General features: G+C 36.7%; 3 protein-coding genes across 4 annotated transcripts in view; 2 read left to right on the forward strand and 1 right to left on the reverse strand.

The window, feature by feature from the left end:
• The window catches only part of LOC109054485 (cytosolic purine 5'-nucleotidase), a 595,585-nt gene that overhangs the window by 307,262 nt on the left and 264,748 nt on the right, over nucleotides 1-23,575 (reverse strand). The gene's annotated exons all lie outside the window — the stretch shown is intronic.
• On the forward strand, nucleotides 2,322-16,512 carry atp8b5b (ATPase phospholipid transporting 8B5b). The gene is made up of 28 exons (XM_042732312.1): nucleotides 2,322-2,465; nucleotides 4,664-4,741; nucleotides 4,839-4,894; nucleotides 4,970-5,083; nucleotides 5,212-5,310; nucleotides 5,418-5,479; nucleotides 5,582-5,654; nucleotides 6,280-6,350; nucleotides 6,449-6,531; nucleotides 6,746-6,904; nucleotides 6,989-7,077; nucleotides 7,168-7,361; nucleotides 7,738-7,946; nucleotides 8,024-8,067; nucleotides 8,337-8,502; nucleotides 9,018-9,206; nucleotides 9,305-9,420; nucleotides 9,503-9,667; nucleotides 9,801-9,912; nucleotides 10,009-10,114; nucleotides 10,198-10,339; nucleotides 10,446-10,629; nucleotides 10,834-11,057; nucleotides 12,814-12,897; nucleotides 12,991-13,236; nucleotides 14,266-14,404; nucleotides 14,489-14,619; nucleotides 15,771-16,512. Exons 2-28 carry the CDS (start codon nucleotides 4,687-4,689, stop codon nucleotides 16,026-16,028), a joined length of 3,570 nt encoding a protein of 1,189 aa, XP_042588246.1. The 5' UTR covers nucleotides 2,322-2,465; nucleotides 4,664-4,686; the 3' UTR covers nucleotides 16,029-16,512.
• LOC109060783 (iporin-like) lies at nucleotides 18,544-22,067 on the forward strand. Its single transcript, XM_042732314.1, has 4 exons — nucleotides 18,544-18,836; nucleotides 19,502-20,824; nucleotides 20,999-21,446; nucleotides 21,533-22,067. The coding sequence occupies exons 2-4, from the start codon at nucleotides 19,640-19,642 to the stop codon at nucleotides 21,739-21,741; spliced, it is 1,842 nt and encodes a 613-aa protein (XP_042588248.1). The 5' UTR covers nucleotides 18,544-18,836; nucleotides 19,502-19,639; the 3' UTR covers nucleotides 21,742-22,067.

Genomic DNA, 23,575 nt, shown 5'->3' on the forward strand with positions numbered 1-23,575 from the left:
GTGTTTGTGTCCTAGGGGCCAGATCTCATTCACTTAGTGTTGTGGAGTGATTCGTTGCATGAATGAACCAGAATCGGAACGGACAACTTGGGGTGGGGGCAGTTTGTAGAGAGATATCAAATACATGTCCCTCCATTTCCAAGTCGGCTCACAACGTGACGCATCCGTCAGCCGAAAGCGTGCCTTTTTTACAGGCTTTGTGACCGCTCAGATGATGCATGACCTGTTTGCACCTCAGCCCACTGATCTTCTGCCTCTTATGGTCACCATTCATTTCAAAAGTGAGCGGTACTTCAGCCATCCTCTATGACCAGTAGGTGGCAGCAATAATCTCGAGTTCACATTTACACCTGCTTCATCACCCTCACCAAAACACAATGCAGCATCATCGGACAGTATTGAAGCTAAAATGCGTGAATGCGTTAATGGAGTGTTGTGTAATATTTTTCAATACTTTATCTTGTGGAAAGGAAGCGCTGAAAAATCAGCATCAGTTGGGGAGAGAAAATACAAATGTAAACAAATATCAGATCAAGCTCAAATGTGATCACTGATCAATAAAAGATGAGTAGATGTGTTTTTTTTTTTTTTTTTTATTTCAAAGCGGCCTTATTTGTTCTGATATTTTCCGTTTAAATGATTTTAACTTTTTTTTTCTTTTAAGTATAAATGAGTCCTTTTTTCTGTGAAGTCTTGTTGTTACTCTCGTTTCTTCGTTTCGAATGACTGATTTATTTTCTTTAGTTGTTCATTTTGAGGAATTTTATACTGTTGTGCTTTGTTTTTCCAGAAACTACTGCAAAAGCAAAGAGGAAAAAGACAGTAACACTAGATTTGTCCCCTCATTTGTTGCCTGTGCAAAAAGGCTCAACTTGTTAATCCAAATTTCAATGTATAAATATTGTATTTTTCACAAAACACTGCCAATATGTAAATGTATGTTGATATTGCCAATCATTATTGTGACTGTTGAACCTGTTATTTATTTCTGTACATTTCTCACTTCTAACTCTGTGTCACTTTATATACTGTTACCATTGTTTAGGCCAGCAGTGTTTGGACTGTATTTTAGGAGGGAACTGTCACTCTTTGTAATGTACACATTCCTCGTGCCAACTTGTGTAAGTTCTCACTTTATTTTGAAACAATACTGACAATTAATACTGGCATGTATGGGACTTTACTCAGTTTTACTGAGTTTTCTCACATTTTTGAAGTTATATTGGTATTGTGCACGGTCACTGACAAGGAAAATGTGTTATTAAAATGTATGTGTTCACACTCCAACAAATGAATTTATACATAAAGTCTCTTAAACTAATGTTTGAAGCTGGTTTGATGTTATTTTGTAAAGAAGAAAAAAAAAAAAAAAAAAATTTGTATGAGGAGTATTTCACTGAAACATTTGTCAAACTTTCTCTCTCAAATTTGATTTCAGTATGTGGAAGCAAAATTGAAACTACAGACCTACTGCATGACTCGATAAAGACTTAACATATAGCACGCAACCAACATAAGCTACTTTAATGAACTTTTATAGTGCTTTTTGCCTTTATTTTAGCACCTTTCCAAATTTACCTGCATTATATGGAAAAGAGCAGCATGAACATTCTGCATAACTATCTTCTTTTCTCATCCACAGACCATACAGGTTAAAAACGTCAAATGACACCATTTTTATATTTGGGGAAACCGTTCCTTTCTGTCACACTACACAGGTTAACATTGTGGTTTGCACACGTTTCGAAACACTGAGCTATGGTTCTCATGTGGGAAATTTGAGTTTTAATCTGGCATGCAACATTTCCCTATTCTCTACCCTTTTTGTTTGTTGTCTGTATTAACAAAAGAGATAATAAAACAGCCCTTTCCTGCAGCTGACACGTGACATAGTAAGTCGTAAATGCAAGCATGACCTGTTTTTGTAGTGTTTTAATTGCCTACACTAAAAGATCTGTGTAATATCTCTCTCTTTTTTTTTTTTGGAGTTTAAACTATGCAAATGAGGTTTAGATTGGAAGGATTTTACATTATACCAAATTTCAGCCAGTTTCCAGCGACTAGCCCACGTCATACACTCATCTGACTGTTTTACCAGCCTCCCTCTTCCAGTTTACCAGAGTCCAAAGATCATCCACTGTTTGCTTTCCGTCTGTCCCTGGACGTGCTCTACTGTAAAATCTCTCTATTTCCTTCAAGCTTACGCAGCTGCCCAATCACTAACCCCCTTCTTAGGCCACAACTGCGGCCGCTGGCTCCACCCAGCCCTGGAAACCTCTTCCTGACGTCAGGTTACACCCTTAATTTTCACCTGTACTCTAAGGAAGGGGCCTCGTTTGCTATTGCATTATGGGAACTGTAGTGAGGTTCTGCATGTTCTTTTCCACGCATGTTTATGGGGTGGTGGTTTATTCTGAAACGCTGCTGTTTCTCTAGGGATCCTGGATGGCAGACGTGTGACTCAGGTATGACACCCTCAGATGGTGACCTTCTCTGATTTTATTCATGTCTAGTGAGCTAAGAAAGGGAGTATGTTAGACTTCTAAAATGTTCCTTTTGAAAAAGGGAGTTTTTTCATTCTCAGACTTGAGTTACTTATTGACATTAGCTAGAGGCACTTGCACCTGTGGTGAAGTGCTTAGTTAAAAAAATAAACAAAATACTGATCTTGAGAATGTTACTATTAACATATACCTGTTTCAGTATATACAGGGAGAGGGAAGTGTAAATTTGTCAAATGTGAAGTGATTAGGCGGCGGACAGACTTTTAAGGAGTGTGTTTAAGGGTGTGTGATCTTCCTTGTTGACTCTTGAATATAGATGGCGAGGGATCCAGTGTTTTCCTCATGCTGAAGGGAAAATAGTCTCCGGACGGCCGTTTACTGCCAACATTAGTTATGGTCATTGAACTTTCCTAGTCGATGTGGCACACGAGTCACACTGATAGATTATTACAGTTCGAGATGTTAGAGCTTCAAAAAAAAAAAAAAAAAAAAAAAAAAAGACAAACCTGCTACTGTAAAAACCTATTAATTAGTTAACCGTGAGTTACCTTACCATGAAATTACTTTTATAAATATGATACATGTCATTTCATGTTAAGTTATTATTAGTAATGATTGTTTTCTATGTTTACATATAAGTAAATAGTATTTATCGCCTAGTTATTCATGTAGAAGTATCATCACATTTGTTTTTTTTACATGGTTTTTGTTGTTAGTTATGTGAATATATTTTTGTTGTTGTTATTTTATGTTATTTAGTTCATGTATATTCCATTGTTTCATATTTAGCACTATTACGTACAGTATGTAACACTGTGTCCTTCATAGTATGTTTCATGCTTGCTAGAAAGGCCATTTTGAACTTCACGTTGGCTCATTGTATCATTATTCTGGTTATTATATGTAAAAATATTAAGCAAATCATTTTATCTTAAGTCTGTTGGTTTATTAACATATCATAAATTATATAGTCACCGCAAAAGCTTTCATCACTTTAAGTAATGCATGAATCGTCGTCACTTTTTATGTTAACGTTCTGCCAACCACAGCTTCAAGTTTTAAAGAAATGTAATAATAATAATTGATCACATGCATTTGAGAAATCAACACTCTTCTGAAATCTTACATTTTGTTATGTTAAATCTGTGTCTTAGAAGTAAATGATTTCACTTGAAATCTTTAGTTTTTATATTTTATAGTGATTCCTTTCATGGGCGTTGGCAGTGTGTTGACTTTTGAGCGATCCGTGTTGTTTAAGCTGGGTAATGATAATACTAGATTAGATAAAGAGTGAGATGAAGGTATGTGAGTGTGGTCTAATGTTCAGGGTTATAAACCGCTATATACAACACTTTAATTCAATCTTTTCTAATTGAGAAAATTATTCATTTTGATACAAAATAGCCTTGCAGTGTTTTTTATTTTTTATGTATTAATTTTCAGTTTTATTTTTTGACATGTAGAGACGTAATCATTTGGCCTCTAACAGCAATTGAAATAATTAGTTATCCTTATTTAAGATCGTCTCTGTCTTATATGAACAAAGACTAACATCTCTGAAAACGGCTGTCAGGTGAATAATCTGTGAGATCAGGACGCACGGCTGTGTGTGTATGGACAAGGGCTATATGTGTAAATACATGTGCTGATAAGACAAGAGCTGTAAAATACACTGAACTTTCTGCCAGTTTATCATTAACCACAGCTAGGCACTTACAGAAAGATATCATAATGCATTTCAATGCTTTGTAGGAAGAACTGTAACATAAACTGGCTTCAACATCTCTAATTCATCTGTAGAACTAATGAACCTATAGAAAACTCTAGAAACATGGTCACATGGTATTTCAGGGATTTTTCTTAAACAAGGGTTTAAAACACACCATATGCCAACCATTAATGACAAATCATTCATTTGTAATATCTAGCTTCCCTGGCTGTGACCTTACATAAGACAATTCAAACAATGATAGCCATTACAAATCAAATATATATAAGTCAAAGATTATTACAAAAAAATTAGGTCCTTATGATTATACAGCTCATTAATTTTATTTAATAACTATTATTGATTGATTGATTGATTGATTGATTGAATAAATGTTTATTTTATTTTGGTTTCTTAAAATGAGTTTTCACGGTTGGTTTCTCTATATCAGTGTGATGATGTGATCAGAGAAACATGGGCTCCCTGCTGTCTGCGTGTGGAATTAACGTGAAGAAAAAAAAAGTAGAAGGTAACATACTGTAACCGAACACACAGTTTGAAGCCTGAAATATAAAAATAGTGTTCTAGATCATTTTCTTGTCTCTTTTTGTATTATATTTCCTCAGAGGAGAGGCATTTGCGAGCTAATGACAGGGAATTCAACCTTTCATTTAAGTATGCGGTGAGTAGGACAATACTAATATATTTTTTATTCATCATTTTTTGGAGCATATTGTGAGCGCGTGTGTCCTTACAGAACAATGCCATCAAGACCTCCAAGTACAACGTGTTCACCTTCCTCCCTCTCAATCTGTTTGAGCAGTTTCAAAGACTGGCCAATGCTTACTTCGTCTTTCTTCTCATCTTACAGGTATTTTATCCGTTAAATCCATCTTAATTAGATTACCACATTATTACAGCAATTTAAAATGATGAAAAAGCATTTAAGAAGCCTTCCAGAGTAAGAAAAGCATGCTTCACTGTGTTTGTGTTGCACAGCTGATTCCTCAGATCTCGTCTCTGTCCTGGTTCACGACTGTAGTTCCTCTGCTGCTGGTGCTGTCTATAACTCTAGCCAAAGATCTCTCTGATGACATCGTGAGTCCACTTCCTGTCTATGTTCAATACAGACAACAACGTGTTTGTCTGTCCATTCATATGATCCCTCTGTTGCTTTTTGTCCCCATGTTCATCCTACAACACAGACCAGACACAAGAACGACAACCATGTGAACAACAGAAAAGTAGAAGTGCTCATTAATGGAGAGTAAGTGTCCAACCTCTGTGTATATGACGTTACTTTATCTTTTTACCTAATGCATTTTCCAAAATGAATGTGTGATAAATAAAAAGTCATGGTTTCAAACAGGTTGAAGAGTGAAAAATGGATGAATGTTCAAGTGGGTGACATTGTCAAGCTGGAAAACAATGAGTTTGTCACAGTAAGTTTATAGCAGGCCTACTGATGGTACACTACACTATAACATTATATAACAATCCAAACATGTACTGTATATGGCAAACATCTGTCTGATGATGGTGCAGGAACAGTGTTGTTATGGTTAACTAAAACTATTTAGTTATTTCAAATAAAGTTGAAATAAAACGAAATATAAAAATTAGATGAAAATGTTTAGGTTAAAAAAAAAAAGTTACTTAAAAGGCAACTGTATGTAAAGTTTTATTTTAACCTTGAAATACCAGTTTGCTCGCCAAAGTTTCTGAATTAAATATGCAAATTTGGTGAGGGAGATTCGCAAAAGGGGTGGATTGCTTTATGGCAGCAACAAATGAATGTGTATCTGGCTAGAAAGGATGCAGCAAAAACCGGAAGCTAACAATAAATTAAATGTTTTTCCTATTAGATTGTGTTTGTTGTGCTGTGTGTATTGATGGTACATTACGACAGAGATGTATTTACAACAGTAAATTGCCAGAACTCAGAAACATGAAGTTAATAAATAAATAAATAAATAGAAATGGTTTGTTTCTTTTTTTTTATTTTTTTTTTAATTTCTTTAATTAATATTATATTTGAAATTATCTGTATTGTTTCCTGTGCTACAGGCAGATTTGTTGTTACTCTCTAGTAGTGAACCTCTCAACCTCATCTATATTGAGACGGCTGAGTTGGACGGGTTAGTATCTAAGCCTGTGAATGTAAACATGAACTTGTCCATCTGTTATTATTGTGCACCAGAGCCATCTTCTGCCTCTCTCTCCTTGTCTGTCACAGGGAGACCAACCTGAAGGTGAAACAGGCTCTGACACTCACAGGAGACCTGGGCAATGACATCCAGAAACTTGCAGCATTCAATGGTGAGCGACAGACGCATGCACATAATGTGTCTGCAAAGAATCTGCACGATATCAGGTTGCTAGGGCATTGCTAAGTGGTTTGTAAGTTGTTTTGAGTGGTTGCAAGGGCATTACTAATAGTGAACTGCATAAAAGCATGCCTGCTGTTTAGAACCCTTCATATATAACATGAGCCGCTTTATTAAATACAGTATATCAATATTGTATATCTCAGGTGAGGTGCGCTGTGAGCCTCCAAACAACCGTCTGGATAAGTTCACAGGAACTCTGACGATGAGAGGAGAGACGTTTGCGCTGGATAATGAGAGGATTCTGCTCAGAGGATGTACCCTCAGAAACACAGAGTGGTGCTTCGGCCTGGTGGTGTTTGGAGGTGCGTAATCATAATCTAGAAATGGGCGAATGAAATCTAGATTTAAGTTTTCTATATTTAAAAGCTTTGTTTAAATCCATTTAGGTCCTGACACAAAACTCATGCAGAATTCTGGCAAATCCGTCTTCAAGAGAACCAGCATTGATCATCTCATGAATGTCCTGGTGATGTTTGTAAGTAGATGTGTTTAATCATTTTCACAAAAATGTTTGTGGGTAATAAAATGTTTCATTTCACATTGTATTTTTTTGGTTGCTTGTTAGATCTTTGGTTTTCTGGCCTTCATGTGCACCATCTTGTCCATTGGGAATGCCATTTGGGAATACCAAGAGGGGAATTCCTTCATTACTTTCCTCCCCAGGGCTGATGGGGCGAATGCATCTCTCTCAGCATTTCTCACCTTCTGGTCCTACGTCATCATCCTCAACACTGTGGTTCCCATCTCTCTCTATGTCAGGTCAGATGCTGAAATAACTTGTATTACGTGGAAATTGTTTGGTTATTTAGATTCATATCTTCAATACCTGGAAAATAGAAATGTTGTCATTATTTACTCACCATGTCATTCCAAACCTGTATGACCTTCTTTCTTCTTCTGGAAGATAGAAGATATTTTGAAAAAATCTTGGTAATGGAAATCAATGGGAACCAAAACTGTTTGTTTACCAACATTCTCACCATTTGATTTTAAACAATATAAAATAGATATTTATACCAAATACTACCAAATACTACAAAAATAGTTCAATCTTTCAAATTATTTTGCTGATATTATCATTTGTAATAAAAGAAAATAGTATAAAATTAGTGAGCTTTTTTTGCCCTTTCAATAGTGTTGAGATCCTTCGTCTGGGGAACAGTTATTTCATTGACTGGGATCGTAAAATGTACCACGTCAAGAGTGACACACCAGCCCAGGCCAGGACGACCACTCTCAATGAAGAGCTGGGTCAGATCAAATATATCTTCTCTGACAAGACGGGGACTTTAACCCAGAACATCATGACCTTCAACAGGTGCTCCATCAATGGAAAATCATATGGTAAGAGCTCAAAGAGTTGTCCCAGAGTCAACAATTTCAACTAAAGGGTAGAATTGAACTGTTTTTATGTTCCTCAGGTGAGGTTGTGGACTTTGCTGGACAGAGGGTTGAAGTCACTGAGGTTAGTGGTCAAAACATTGATATAACTTGAAAGCTATAGGGAAGTCCAGGGTTGGTCACAAGGACTGTCACAGTCTCTATGAGAACTCTACACAAATGCATATTTTAGATTTGGTTTTGTACTGTATGCTTAACTTTAACAGTGGTAATGCTCTCCAACATTCAGTATTTCTCACAAAAGTAAAAAGTGTGATTCTACTCTCCCTCCGGTGATTTGAAAAATCATTAATTTTCCTTACTCATTCTTTCTATGTTCTTCCTCATTTATAGAAGACAGAGAAAGTCGATTTCTCCTGGAACCCTCTTGCTGACCCAAAGTTCTGTTTCCATGACCACAAGCTGGTGGAAGTGGTAAAGTCAGGCTCTCCAGAGGTCCAGGCCTTCTTCCGTCTGCTGGCGCTCTGCCACACTGTCATGCCTGAGGAAAAAACAGAAGGTGAGTGCCATCTAGTGCATGCTCTGCAACACTATTAGTTATTCACAACAGATTGCCAACATATTTATATACAGATCACATTGATACATCAAATCATTCTGCAGTACAGATATTGGATTTAAGTTTTTAAATTATATTCTATAAAATGTATTTATCTGTTTAATCAAAAATACAGTAATACTATAAAATATCATTGCAATTTAACATTAATGTTTTCTTTTTTAATATGATTTAAAAATAATTTATTCATGTGATGCAAAGCTGAATTTTCAGCATCATTACTCCAGTCCCGAGTGTCACATGATCCTTTAGAAATCATCTTAAATGCTGATTTGTTGCTCATATAATCAATGTTGAAAACAGTTAATGCTTTATAATGAGTGGAAAATTTAAAATAACAGCATAAAATATTTTATAACTTTATAAATGTCACCTTTAAACAATTTAATGCATCCTTTCTGAATAAAAACAACGAATAATTTTCATAAATCAGCCTCATATTTGTTTCTTCACAGGAGAGCTATTTTACCAGGCTCAGTCTCCAGACGAGGGGGCTCTGGTCACCGCAGCAAGGAATTTCGGCTTCGTGTTTCGTTCTCGTACCCCAGAGACCATCTCTCTGGTGGAGATGGGAGTGCCCACCACCTACGAGCTACTGGCAGTGCTGGACTTCAACAACGTTCGCAAGAGGATGTCTGTTATTGGTGAGACCATGTGCTGATACCCTTCTGAAACAAGGAGGAACATTATAAGGATAAGGGAAACATTCCCAATGTCTTTAAGTAAATGTGCGGTTCTTCAGTTCGTAGTCCGGAGGGCAAGCTGACACTGTTCTGTAAGGGAGCCGACACAATTATCTACGAGAGGCTGCATCCATCATCCTCCAAACTCATGGAGGTCACCACAGAACATCTTAACGTGAGTTACAGTACATTTGTGTTTCTATAACATTGTGTGAGTATCTATGTGAATAACTCACGTCTGACTAACACAATCCCAGGAATATGCTGGAGAGGGTCTGAGGACGTTGGCTTTGGCCTATAAAGACTTAGACGAAGACGAGTTTGAGAAATGGAAAGAGCGCCACCATGAGGCCAGCACCTCGCTGGAGGACCGTGAGGCAAAACTGGACACAATTTATGAAGAGATTGAGAAAGATTTACTGGTAGATTCACCATCACACAGAATGCTTAAGTGTTTGCTATTTTTCTATGTTCCTCCTTCAATGTAAGTCAACAGGTTTTCTCTTATTTCTGAGTTTCTATTCTTATGTGAAGTTTGTTTATGTGTGCATTCAGCTTCTTGGTGCTTCTGCAGTTGAGGATAAACTTCAAGATGGCGTGCCTCAGACCATTGAGCAGCTCGCCAAAGCTGACATCAAAATCTGGGTGTTGACTGGAGACAAACAGGGTAAGTTCACTCACTTTTAATGGCTGCTAAACCTTCCATGCTGGTTTAGTTGATGTTTTCACTACTGTTCATGCACACCATTGCAATGTCCCACAGAGACGGCTGAGAACATCGGTTATTCTTGTAATATGCTGCGAGAGGAAATGAAAGAGATCTTCATAGTGGCCGCCAACACAGCAGAGGAAGTGCGAGAGGAGCTTGTGTGAGTTTCATTTGTCTCTCCTTCTCCCAAACCATTTCAAATGGATCATGTTTGAAATGAAGAGATCCATACTCTGTGTTCAGGAATGCCAGGAAAAAGATGTCACCAGAATCGGGGGACGAGCCACCCATTGAGAAGAGCAGACTTCTGGGTAAAAAATCTCAGGTGGTGGAAGACGAGAAGGTGGATGGAGAGTACGGACTGGTAATTAACGGCCACAGTCTGGTAAGAGAAATTGTTTTATTAATTGAAAACAGGATCTATTTGTCATCTTCTTCTATATGACTTCAAATGGTTTTAATCCTTGCATCTTCCAATACTCTGTGCCCAGGCATTTGCTCTGCAGAAGGACATGCAGTTGGAGCTGTTGAGGACCGCATGTATGTGCCAAGCAGTCATCTGTTGCAGGGTCACCCCTCTCCAGAAAGCTCAAGTGGTGGAACTTGTCAAGAAGCACAAGAAAGCTGTGACTTTAGCTATTGGGGATGGAGCCAATGACGTCAGCATGATCAAAAGTGAGTGTTTCTCACAAAGAGAGATGGCATGAATAAGATTATATGCACTTATAAGAAACAATGAGCCAGTGTCAAATTGGGAACTTTACAATGTAAACATATGGATTTACATGGACTATATTAAGACTAGTGTGCTAAAAACATTTACCAAACTTGTCTGTTTGAAAATGTATCCAATCTTTCAACTCCTCATGACCTCTACAGCTGCACACATCGGTGTTGGCATTAGTGGGCAGGAGGGCATGCAGGCGGTCCTCTCCAGTGACTTCTCCTTCGCTCAGTTCCGTTACCTCCAGCGCCTCCTGTTGGTCCACGGCCGCTGGTCCTATCTGCGCATGTGTAAGTTTCTGCGCTACTTCTTCTACAAGAACTTCACCTTCACCTTTGTTCACTTCTGGTACGGTTTCTTCTGCGGCTTCTCTGCACAGGTGAGATGGATTTTAAAAAAAAATCATTTCACATGAATTTTGTTTACAGTTTAGCGATAGACATGGCAGTTCAATCAGATGATATTTGGTCTTTTTGAAAAAACTCTGCCGAAATGTACTCTACCTACAGATAGTTCCATTTTTTTAAAAAATGAATAATGATTTTAATTCTGTTTACCAAATCTGTGTACTATATTTGATATCATGAAAGTCGTGAATATATATATATATGAACAGTTTTTTAAAAATTTCAAAAACCTTGTTTTTTATTATGTTATCATGTTTTTATTGTGTTAGTTCAGTAGTATTTTTAGTTATTTTTTACTTAATCAAAACAACCCAACTGCAGTTTGATTGAGATTAATTAGAATGTACAATGAAAAAACATGATTTTTGAAAATGGTTAAAACAGAGTTATTTGTTTTTATATATATATATACAGTACAGACCAAAAGTTTGGAAACATTACTATTTTTAATGTTTTTGAAAGAAGTTTCTTCTGCTCATCAAGCCTGCATTTATTTGATTAAAAATACAGAAAAAAATTTAATATTGTGATATATTATTACAATTTAAAATAATTGTTTTTAAATTTATTATACTTTAAATAATCATTTATTTCTGTGATGCAAAGCTGAATTTTTAGGATCATTATCACATGATCCTTTAGAAATCATTCTAATATGATGATTCATTATCAAAGTTGGAAACAGTTCTGCTGCTTAATATTTTTAAAGGATACTTTGAATGAAGAAAAACTTTTAAATATAAGAATTAGTAAGGAAAAATTAGATATTTTTTTAAAATATAAATATTTTGTAATAAAAATATACACTACTGGTCAGTAGTTTGGGGTCAGTAATTTTTTTTTTTTTTTTTTTTTTTTAAATAAAATCAATACTTTTATTTAGCAAGGCTGTGTTAAATTGATAAAAAAAGTGGTAGTAAATAAAATATATTATTAGAATATATATTATTAGAATTTTTTTTTTGAATAAATGCAGTTCTTTTTAACCTTTTATTCATCAAATATATTAGATAGCAGAACTGTTTCCAACACTCATAATAAATCAGAATATTAGAATGATTTCTAAATGATCATGTGATAGACTGGATGTTACATGTGACACTGAAGGCTGGAGGAATGATGCTGAAAATTCAGCTTTGCATCACAGGAATAAATTATTTTTTTTAAAGTGTATTCAAATAGAAAACTATTATTTTAAGTTGTAATAATATTTCACAATATTATTGTTTTTTTCTGTATTTTTGATCAAATAAATGCAGGCTTAATGAGCAGAAGAAACTTCTTTCAAAAACATTAAAAATAGTAATGTTTCCAAACTTTTGGTCTGTACTGTATATATATATATATATATATATATATATATATATATATATATATATATATATATATATATATATATATATATATATGTATGTGTGTGTATATATATATATATATATATATATATATATATATATATATATATATTTATTTAAGTTTTTTCCAAATTCAGATGAATGTTTTAGCATACATCTTACCGAAACGTTTGATTGTCGTTAGCTCTGTTACAAAATAAAAGTCATTAAGAAGATGCTGTGAGTGCAGATCCTTTATCTGAAAGTGATATTACTGATCGATCTACACACCCAAAACTGAAGTTGAGCTCAGTGATTTTTACTTTTTTGTGAGCATGCATCTTACAAATGACTAATTTGTTCCTAATTTTTGTGTTCTCTGCTGTGTCCATAGACTGTGTATGATGAGTGGTTCATTACGCTCTACAACCTGGTGTATACAGCTTTACCTGTTATTGGCCTCAGTATCTTTGATCAAGTATGCCATATATCAATATACCTCACCCCTGAATTAGCATGCTACATTCAGCATCACTGAACTAAATTCATTCATGAATGTGTGCATGTGCAGGATGTAAATGACCGCTGGAGTTTCCAGTACCCCCAGCTGTACGCTCCGGGTCAGCTGAACCAGTATTTCAGTAAGATGGCCTTCGCAAGGATCCTTCTGCACAGCTGCTACAGCTCACTTGTCCTCTTCTTCATCCCTTGGGCAGCCATGTGCGACACCGTCAGAGATGATGGCAAAGACATTGCAGATTATCAATCCTTTGCCCTGCTAGCGCAGACCTGCCTACTCATTGCCGTCAGTGTGCAGGTAAATTCTCATTTAACATTATACACACACACACACACACACACACATACAATGCACAACAGTTACTGAGAATTACCATCTTACTCAAAAATGTAATAATCTACTGTATATATTATACTAGGGCCGCACGATTAAGACAAAAATCATAATTGTCGATTATTCCCTTGAAATTGTAATTGTGATTATTAATTGCGATTATCACAATTTACATTGATGTTTATACCATTGTTTGATGCAACTGCATGCTGTGTTTTTATATGAAATAAACAAGCTGAAAATCTAACTGAAAAACTTTTAGTGCTTTTCTATAGTATTAAGCATCAAATGTCAACTATACATTGGATTGGTTTCTTCTTTAAATTCTAAAAAAGTAAAAATATGAATGGTATTAAAATATTATACTAAAACTAAAATTAAAATAATAGGAAAAACCCTTAAGATAACATGTAGAAAGAAAGAAAAGCATCTTAAGTGTGCAGAATAACATAAGTGGACTTTGGAAGATTAATTGCCGCTTTGAACGATTACGTAATTGTGGCATCCATAATTGTAACCCGAATTTGAAATTCGATTAATTGTGCAGCCCTATATTGTACATTTTAGAAATCGATATATTGGACACATACTGTATAGTGACCCTAAAATCATTTGGGACAATTTTTCGGAACCTAAACCTGTTTTGTTTGAAAAATGTGTTGTGTATATAGTTTCTTATTTTTTTTAAAAAAGTATTTATTTGATCACAATTTTTTTTTTTACACCAGTTTTCAGTGTATGATCCTTCAGAAATCATTCTAATATGCTGATTTGCTGCTTAAGAAACATTTTGTATTGGTATGCGCTGAAAACAGTTGAACTACTGTACTTAATATTTTTATGAAACCCACCCACTATAAAAAAAATTCCAGGATTTTTACATGAATAGAATGTTCTGAAGAAATTCATTCATTTGAAATAGAAACCCCAACCCTGACCCCAAACCTCTGAATGGTAGATGGAAACAAACCCTATGTTTTTTTGTGTGTTTAAATGGGTTTGGACACGTACTATTGGACAGCAGTGAATCAGTTCTTCCTGTGGGGCAGTCTGTCAGTGTATTTTGCCGTCACCTTCACCATGTACAGCAACGGCATGTACTTGATCTTCACATCATCTTTTCCTTTCATTGGTGAGTGTCCCTCCATCCCAACCACATCTGCTCATCCTGTTGTTTGTGTGTTTTAAGCAGCTCCAATTGACTCAATTTTCTCAGGTACTGCAAGAAACTCCCTGAACCAGCCGAACGTGTGGCTGACCATCTTCCTAACCACCATATTGTGCATACTGCCTGTGGTTGCAAAACGGTTCCTCTTCATCCAACTCAAGCCCACTATCAACGACAAGGTGGGTTCAAATTTTGTTGTCACTTCAGTTGATTGACAGGCAATCTGACCAATCATAACGCTGTATCTTGTTCGAAAAAAACAAATCAGACAGGAGAGTTGCTTATTGTCGGTGGACTCAAACTTGAAAACTAGTGTCTATTGATGTCTTTTCGTGGTTGAAACAAAGATACCTTCTGATGTGCATTCATGTTTATTTCGTGCTATATTAAGTAAATTTATAAAGATGATCAGTTCACGTGGGGCTTGAACTGAGGTGCTACAGCAATCTGTCATAACACATTAAATAGCCACAAAATCGTATTTATTGTTTGAATTTCTCAAAAAATGACAAAATTTGAAAGCTGAGAATTTCTTTCATATCTAAAGTAACCTGCTCTGTCTTGTCTGTTGAAATGTTGTCAGTTTCCTTTTTGCTCCGCAATGTATTTTTCACTGTGTGAGAACATGATGTGTAGCGTGCGAGTGGCATGGCTTGTCGGACATACAGTAGCAACAGTAACTAAGTGGGGCGGGTCATTGATTCAGAATGCAATATATCAGTCTTGTGGTACTTAAAACAGAGCCCGAGACCGTATTTTCATGAATCTTTGTCTGGTCATGGACTCATTTGGACTCATTCTTGACTCTGGTCTTGACTTGGACTTGGATGAGCTGGTTTTGACTACAACTCCGCTTTTTATTAAACCAATAGGCATTATATTTAACCATTTTTTTTTTTTTGAGGAGTATATTATGTTGTGGTTTTAGTGTGGTATCAGAGGCGTCTTGTAGCCTACTACACGTTTACTATTTATAGTCATTTTTGTTCCAAAACTGCATTCAGACTCTCTCAGGCAATGCGCCAGTTCTCGACAGGATGACAATGTGAGATCTTCCTCCCTTTATGAGTAGAACGCATGTGTCGAATGAGTCAGAGCTGTGGGATGCAGTGGCACGGCTGCAGCACAGCATCACGCTGAGGCGTAATGTCAAGGTTATTTCTGGATACCACAATCAGTGGTGTAACAATGTCATGAGCAGGAATCATTCATAAACAAAATGACTACAGCTTGAGCCTTATGCTTTTTCCTTCATCTGTGTTTTTGATACTAATTGTATTCTTTCCTTTCAGTATACCGTATATTTTCTTCTCATTCTTTTGTTTTACAGGTGCGTCATAAAGTCAGACAGGCCAAAGCTGTGCCTCCACCGCTTCCTCGCAAATTCCCTCGACGACGAATCAGTACACGGCGATCTGGCTACGCCTTCTCTCATGCTCGCGGTTATGGAGACCTTGTCACCTCTGGACGCTTTCTGCGTATTCCAGTTAAGAGCAGACCAGCTCTTTTCCCCCACACTGACACGCCGGTGGCTGACAGCACACCTCAGACTTATCGAACCATCTTTGAGGAGGCTCAGAGTCCCTAAAGCTCCTTATTCTGTTGGATATTTACTTGTGATGACTTGCCGTCAAGCTTGATTTAACCTTCAGCATTGGTAATATTTAAATAATAAAGGAGAGAGATTCTTAAAATATTTCACATATGAGTAAGTGAGATTGTGAAGTGAAGCTGTGAATCAGTAAGAAGCTGATTTTAGCTGTGATTAGTGGCTGAAAATCATGTTATAAAACTTGAGAGGTTCCTTAATGTTGTATTAACAACACCTACAGTATGCACACAGAAACACTTGACAATAAAATCATGTATTAAGACCAGAGGACATAATAAATATTTTGTAATTTGGGGACATTAGAATGTTCATCTTGCCGTTAGTCTGTCCACATAAAAAGAGGCCTGGAGATTATTCAAAAAGAGCTTCATACTAGCAGATTTTGTGTGCTTTTAATTGTGTCTGACAGTTTCATAGATGTTTTGTATGTTTCTTTTTGATGTTTTTTTTTTTATTTGAATATTTGTTATTGTTAGCAGATTTTTTTTGAGATACTTTATCATGTTTTGTACAAAGATGCAAATGTGCCTTGATTAGTGAGAAATACAATAAACTTAAAAACTACAAATAATCCTTTTGCTTTTTTATTGTATTTGTCTAATTGTTATATGTATCAAGAATCATATTAAATCTATTTTATAAGTACTTGTTCAGCACTGAACTCAATGCACATTTTAAGCAAATTATTAAAATTCGTTAATCAAATTTTTCAGTTAACTGAAATAAAATACATGGATCCACTTTAAATTAAGTATCTTTAACTACTATGTAACAACATTTAAATGAATCACTTGATACAATGTACTGATAGTGTACATTACATATTGTTTACAGCATATTGTACTTATATTTAAAAAAAAACTGCATGTAATTATTATATCTTTATTTCTGTAGTAGTTAAATTCTACCCCTACCCTTCAACCTAACCATACCACAAAACCTTCCCCTCCATAGCAGCAATACATCTATAACACAATATGTACACTGTATCAAACAATTCATATTTTTTTGACATACAGTTCATTAAAGACACCTAATATAAAATTGGAGCAAACAAATAAGCATAAAGCATTCTTATAAAGAAAAGATTTACAAGAACAACATAGTGTCTCTTTTGGAAACTGCATCTGTAAGAACACTTTGTAAGGCCTGTCCTTACTACACACTATAACATAGTTTTAAGCTTTCTTCCAGTATGCTTATAGATTTTTCTTTTAGAACAGTTGATTATCCTCATGTTGCCTTCATGTCCATATCAAAACAAAATGATAACAAGCCTTCCTCTTTGTACAAGTGATGGGATGTTCCAATTTGTCATTGTTTTCTGCTTGAGTGAACTGGATGAGCTTGATGAAAATGTACAGGAGGTTTGACTGTCCTAATAAAGCTCTGAATGATGCGTACTCCTTGATTTTACTATTTCATCATATTTTAACCTCTGTGTGACATGAATTTGCCCATGTGCATCATTCGGTATATGCTAGTTGGTCTTTGTTGATTAGAAACGATGGCATACAAATATTTTTTGGGCATCTTCTAGTTCTACTGATTTAGGTCAGTAGATTACCAGTAAAGCCAGTGAGCTTTTTGATATGTAATCTGATGAGTTTGTTGTTGTTTACCATGTGTGTGGTGGATACAAATTATGAGCTGTTCCCTAATGCGTTGTTGAATTGAGAGACAAAGTCAGGCAGTCAGACGAAGGGATTTAGCCACCTTTCCCAGCAGTGCCTACAGCAGATGTTTGTGAGATTATCCATTTCCATGCGTCATCAAAGTCAAGAGTCTGTCAACTTGTTATTGTGTGACAGGGAGATGAGGACAACCAAAGACAGTTGATTACTGTGGCAGTACAAACTTACCTCTTTCCACTTTTTTTTGGAAAGATTGCATGGGACAAAAGATCCGTACTGTAACGCTGAACAGTTCTTTCATGTAATATTTTGGGTGAACCAATCATTTAATCTAAGAATCTGATCCAGTTCACAAAACCAGGCTGTCTAAATGATTTGTGAATCATAAATGAAAATTTGCTCTTTCAGCAAGATTTGGAATATAGTGCCTTAGTCGTATGGACCACTTTTATATCGCTTTTTTGTGTCCTTTTTTTTTTTTTTTTGAGGCTTGGAAAGTCCAGTTCCCATTGTAATTGCATGGAAAAGAGCAACCAGCACAGTCTTCATAACATCTCCTTTTGAGTTCCATGGAAAAAACAGTCATACGGGTTTGGAATGACCTGAAGGTGGACTATTCCTGTACACCTTTCTAATAATAGGCTTTCTACCATCATCTTTTCTATGTCAGAGATCTGCTCAGTTTTGAAACATTAGTTTCTCTTTATCTCAATTTTCTGTTCCAAGTCTACTTTTTAGTATGAGTCAGTGTTCAGTGCCCCCCATGCTGAGAGCAGAGGCAAATCTGCCATCCCCTCAAATATGATCCCTCAACAACAAACCACTGAGCATGCTCAGTAGGGTCTGTGATGCTGTTGCTATAGGACTGTGGGGCTCAGAACCACTGTACTGGGGGAGGAGGGAATGTGTGAGGAACAGATGAGCTGTGAGGAGTGCAGAGCAGAAAGAAGTGTGACTAAAGAGGAACTACAAGAGGGACGTTACCCATTTCCTATCTTTTTATATTTTATTTTTTTCCTGTGCTTTGTCTCTGCTGAGTGGATGTAGAGCATTAGGTTGTGATCATGCGGTGTGTTTGCTCCAGTTACTGTGCAGACAGAATGAGAGTGTCTATGTGCTGGATCTCGGATTGATGGAGCTTTACGGCTGGGTGAGTTGATGAGGTTGACGTTGTTAACATTATGAGCATGGGATTGTGATTTTAGTTTTATGTTAACTGAATTTAATTTTGGGATTTGATTTTTGAATTGATTTATGAACTTTATTAAAATAACAAATAAAACGTTAAATAACTGTTTAACTTTTCACAGCAGTTTGGGACATCTCCAGAAGTAAGCAAAATATGACACCTTTTATGAACTTTATTTTTGGGGCATTCTGGCGTGCTTATTTGGAAAAATGGCTCATAAATAAAAGTTAAATAATGCTGTTTTTAAATTGCAAGAGTTTTTTTTTTAGGGTTAGTCAGTAATGATTTATAATTAAAAAAAAGAAAATACAAAGCCTATGTCCTCAAGTGAACAGATTAGGTTTAGGTGGTAGTAAATATATTTAGCTCAGTATAAGAACAACTGAATTCAATTAAAAACTCCATACAGAGATACAAAAACAAACGTGTTTTTTCTTTTCTGTCTAAAAAGTTATATTTTAGGGTTAAAATACATATTTGGATTCATCTATATAGTATATTGTAATTGCAATTGTTTGATTTATTGATTTGTACTGAAAGGTGGATTTAAGATTGGTAAAGTATGGAGTCATTTGTATGAAAGCATTATTATAGATAATCCACTGAATGCCTATTTTCTCCTTTAGATTCTAGCCTGAAAGCAATGAAAATGCAGACATATGAGATTACAAGGGATTCTGCTGAGTTTTGCATTTACTCTGTTTATGCCACTTAATCAGCCTGCCATGCAAGAACTGATGCTTTGAAGTGCTGGTGCTTATAAAATGGATGTCTCCCCAAAGTCAGGAGAAACTCTGATTGTGTGCCACATCCATGGCCAGTCTGTTGGGTGGCACCTATATAACTCTGTACAGACATCCAGACAGCCACGCACTTTGAATTTAACCCATAGTATATCCCTTCCTGAGAGAGGAGACCTGCCGAGGGAAGCACTTGACTATGGCAGTCTAAGTCACACAAGCAAGTCAAGCTCAACAGAAACAGAGGACAAAAAGGTGACTGAAAATCCTAGAGGGTATGAATCGTCCCCAACGCTTTGTGCTTTGAACTCTCCATCGACCAGTCCTCAACTAAAAAAAGAGCCATTGCATCGCAGAGGTACTCCCAGATGGCATAACCTCTTCATCCCTGAATCAGAAGTAAATGAGGATGAAGAGGATGAGGACTCAGATGGAGACAACTTGCACAAGTACCATGAGGGGTCATCCCTTCAACTACAAGGAAATGTCACTCAAAGTAATATGAATCCTTTTAGCCAAGTCAAAGTAAGCAAAGAACAGGAGAGGGCGTTTGACACAGGTTGCGGGGATCGCAGGGATAGCAGAGGAACCCCTGTATTAATGGACTGCGATGAACAGGATTGGGGTGATGAGGAAGACTTCAGCAAGCATACTCTTGAGGAAACTGATAATAGCTGGGCTCCAACTGAAAACGTTATCGAATCCATTACTCAAAACCAAACAGACTATATCACTGACTCTTCCTGTAACAGCTCAGATGGAGTACTGGTTAACTTCAGTACCATCTACCACAAAACCAACAATGCAGTTCCTGCAACTCCACTAAATCTAGATAGTCCTGTTCTTGGATCTGGTGTAGTGTTACAGGACAGTTCAAACCCTTTACCCAGCTGGTCACCGCACAACACTGATCCAAACTGCAACATCTACCCATTCAACTCTGATGGCTTTCCATCAATAGAAATTTCTGACCTCACTATGTGTCTGCAGAGTCAGGCACGGTTAGCAGGTTCCACCCAGAATTACTATAAACTGGTGACATGTGACCTATCATCCCAGTCTTCACCTAGCCCACCTTGGTCCTCTTTGACCAGTTTCTCTGAGACTCTAAGCCAGGGAAGCTGTTCTCCACCTTCTGAATATTTCCTATTCGGACATTCAGAGGAAGAGGAAAGGGAGAAGCCAAAGATTTGCCAAACTGAACACAAGGTATTTATACCACTACCATACGATACCTATAGTAATGTCAAGATTCAAAAGGCTTTGATTAAGGGATTAATGAGTAACATATGTTGTCTGTGAATACCCAAATACATTGGTCTTTATGTGTCTAAATCTGCAATTTTTGAAGTTATCCCAATACTATCCATTTTTTTTTCCCAGGGTGATGGGAACATTGAAGTGAAGAATATTAGACGAGCCGATAAGGACCAATCTAAGCGAACAAAAGAGAGAATGGCACATATAAAAACCCATCAATCTGTTTCAAGAGAACATAATAGTTATAATTACATTAAGACTCCTCAGTCTCAGAGCTGGATTAGCAGCCAAAAGTGTTCTACCTTATCAAATCTGGGAGCCCTACAAAACAGCTGTCCAAGCCATTTAGACACAAATTTATCTTCACCTCTGTCCAGGCAACATGCCACCTCTTTTGCAGAAATTGCCCGATGTAAGAAGGGAAATGGAGAACAATCCATGAAAAAGTGCATAGAGGATCCATCAGGCTCACACTTCATACAAAACCTCTTTTCTATCCAGAAACAGGATGATTCAGAGATGGCAACAAAGTCCCTGAGTGCTGACAGCAGTAGTCAATCCAATCAAGAAGGTAAGAAACTTAGAAAAACCCTAATATTTTGCTCTCAGTTCTTGGTTTAATAGACGGTTTTCCACAACATTTTCTTGTGCATACAGGAGCTTCATCCCCAGTTGAGCAAGTTGTGCGATACACAAAAGCACAACGGCCCACCTTTCTCCCTATTCAGCCCTTTGTGCTTCAGGCACCCTCAGGAAAACAACAGTCCAAAGCACTTGGTTCCCTTCTTAATCAGTACATCAGCTACAAGTACAGCAAGCCTGGGCCACAAAGCTACTTGCAAAAGCAAGTCATATCCACATCATAAGCAACCCTCACCTCTCAGGAGTTCCTCTAACATCCCCCCAGAGGCAGCAACCAGTTCAGACACTTGTTCCACCTGCACATCAAGTCCATTTTTGCCCCATAACCACTCCCAGTGTACCCAGCCCTTCACACTGTTGGGGCTCATTCACCAGGACAGAAATCCACATATGAGTCCAGATATGAGACCAAGAAGCCCTCAAAGCCAAGAGCAAGCAGATGGGAGTCCAAAGGCCTGTTCAAGTCAAACACAGTTAAGCCAAAAACATTCTTGGTATGGAAAACAAGCATCTCAGATTCATCCACTCGAGCAGGATCCCATTGTTCAGACTCAGACTCCACAAATAATCAAAGAGGAGACTACATGTCCTCTGGATGCATCCTTCCCTTTACATCAAAACTCCTCCCCTGCCATTACCTCAGTCACCTCTTTGACCTCTATCACCTCCAATGACTCTCTACCAGCCACTGTACGAAAACCCCTTTGGCCTTTTCAAGCTTCATTACAAGTCTGCACCAATGAAGAACCTAACACCAATGTTCAACACACCTTTAAGCCAAGGAGATCACCTTGTAAGTGTCAATGAATCATGTTATTGGTTCCATTTATATAGTTTACAGATGTTTACTGATGTGCATGTTTTAATTATGCACATAATTATGGATCCTATTCACATATTACTCACACACACACACACACACACACACACACACACACAATGGATCCTATTACACACACACACAACACAATTTGGTGGTGAAAATGTGATGGTAGTGATGGTGAAAACAGGATGGTAAGACAAATTGGTGTGATGTACATGTTGTAAATCTGATGGTAGTTATGTATTTAAGTATGCAGGTGTTATGAGGGAACGTCAACATGGTGACTCATTCTCCATGACTGACAGAACCCCTGAAGTGTTCTGCCTCTCCCCAGAAGCCCCTTCAGATCTTCTTTTAATTGATCTTTTGCACAAGAGAAGTGAGATGATGAATAATCAGATTCTGCATAGATTTTTATGACTAAACGCCCACATTTTTCCTACATTTTTACATGACTATCGTTATTATCAATTGTTTATATGTTCTGTTTTGTGTAGCAATATGCTTATGGTTTGTATGGATTCCTTTGTGAATATGATAATTTGTGCAGTACCACATAGAAATTCCAAATGCAGGAAATACTTTAAAAAAGTGAAGTACAATTCTTTCTCAGTATGCCATTGAAGGCAAAATCCCTTCTGTTACAGAAAGATACAGAGTGGATCTCTGCAGCATTGCCTCTGCTTCCCTGAAGGGGAAAATATGACCTACTTTTAACTCACTGCCTTGGATTGGCTAACACACTTGGCGTGTTTATGTGTGTGTGTGTTTTCTATGTGAGCACAAATGTGTGTACTACTATATCCTTTTATAGTAGGTTTCATGTACCTTTATTTACAGTTGTTCTCGTCCTATAGTCTTTTGATGTCACAACTGACAGAAATTGCCTACAAGTACAGCATTTTAAAATAATTTGCATTGAGTAAATATTTAATGCATGTCCTAAATTCCTTTACAAATGGTCAGGTTGAGTGTTCAGGGATCAGAAACACTGTTTATTTTTATTTTTAAATGAATTTAAATAACCACCTTACTCCTATCTCTCCCCTTTCTTATTTTTCTTTTTTTGCAGGTATGTTGAAAGCTGTGAGTTTGGCAGTGGATCTCATAATGGCACATTTCAACTCAAGACAAGACCCAGAAGAAAAGGTAGTACAAGGAGTCCATTTTTTATTTTACTATTTTTATTCATTTTTTTTTAAGTTACAACAGAAATGCCAAATATTACCAATGGG

Source organism: Cyprinus carpio, chromosome B10 (genome assembly GCF_018340385.1).
Source record: "Cyprinus carpio isolate SPL01 chromosome B10, ASM1834038v1, whole genome shotgun sequence".
Lineage (NCBI taxonomy): Eukaryota > Metazoa > Chordata > Actinopteri > Cypriniformes > Cyprinidae > Cyprinus > Cyprinus carpio.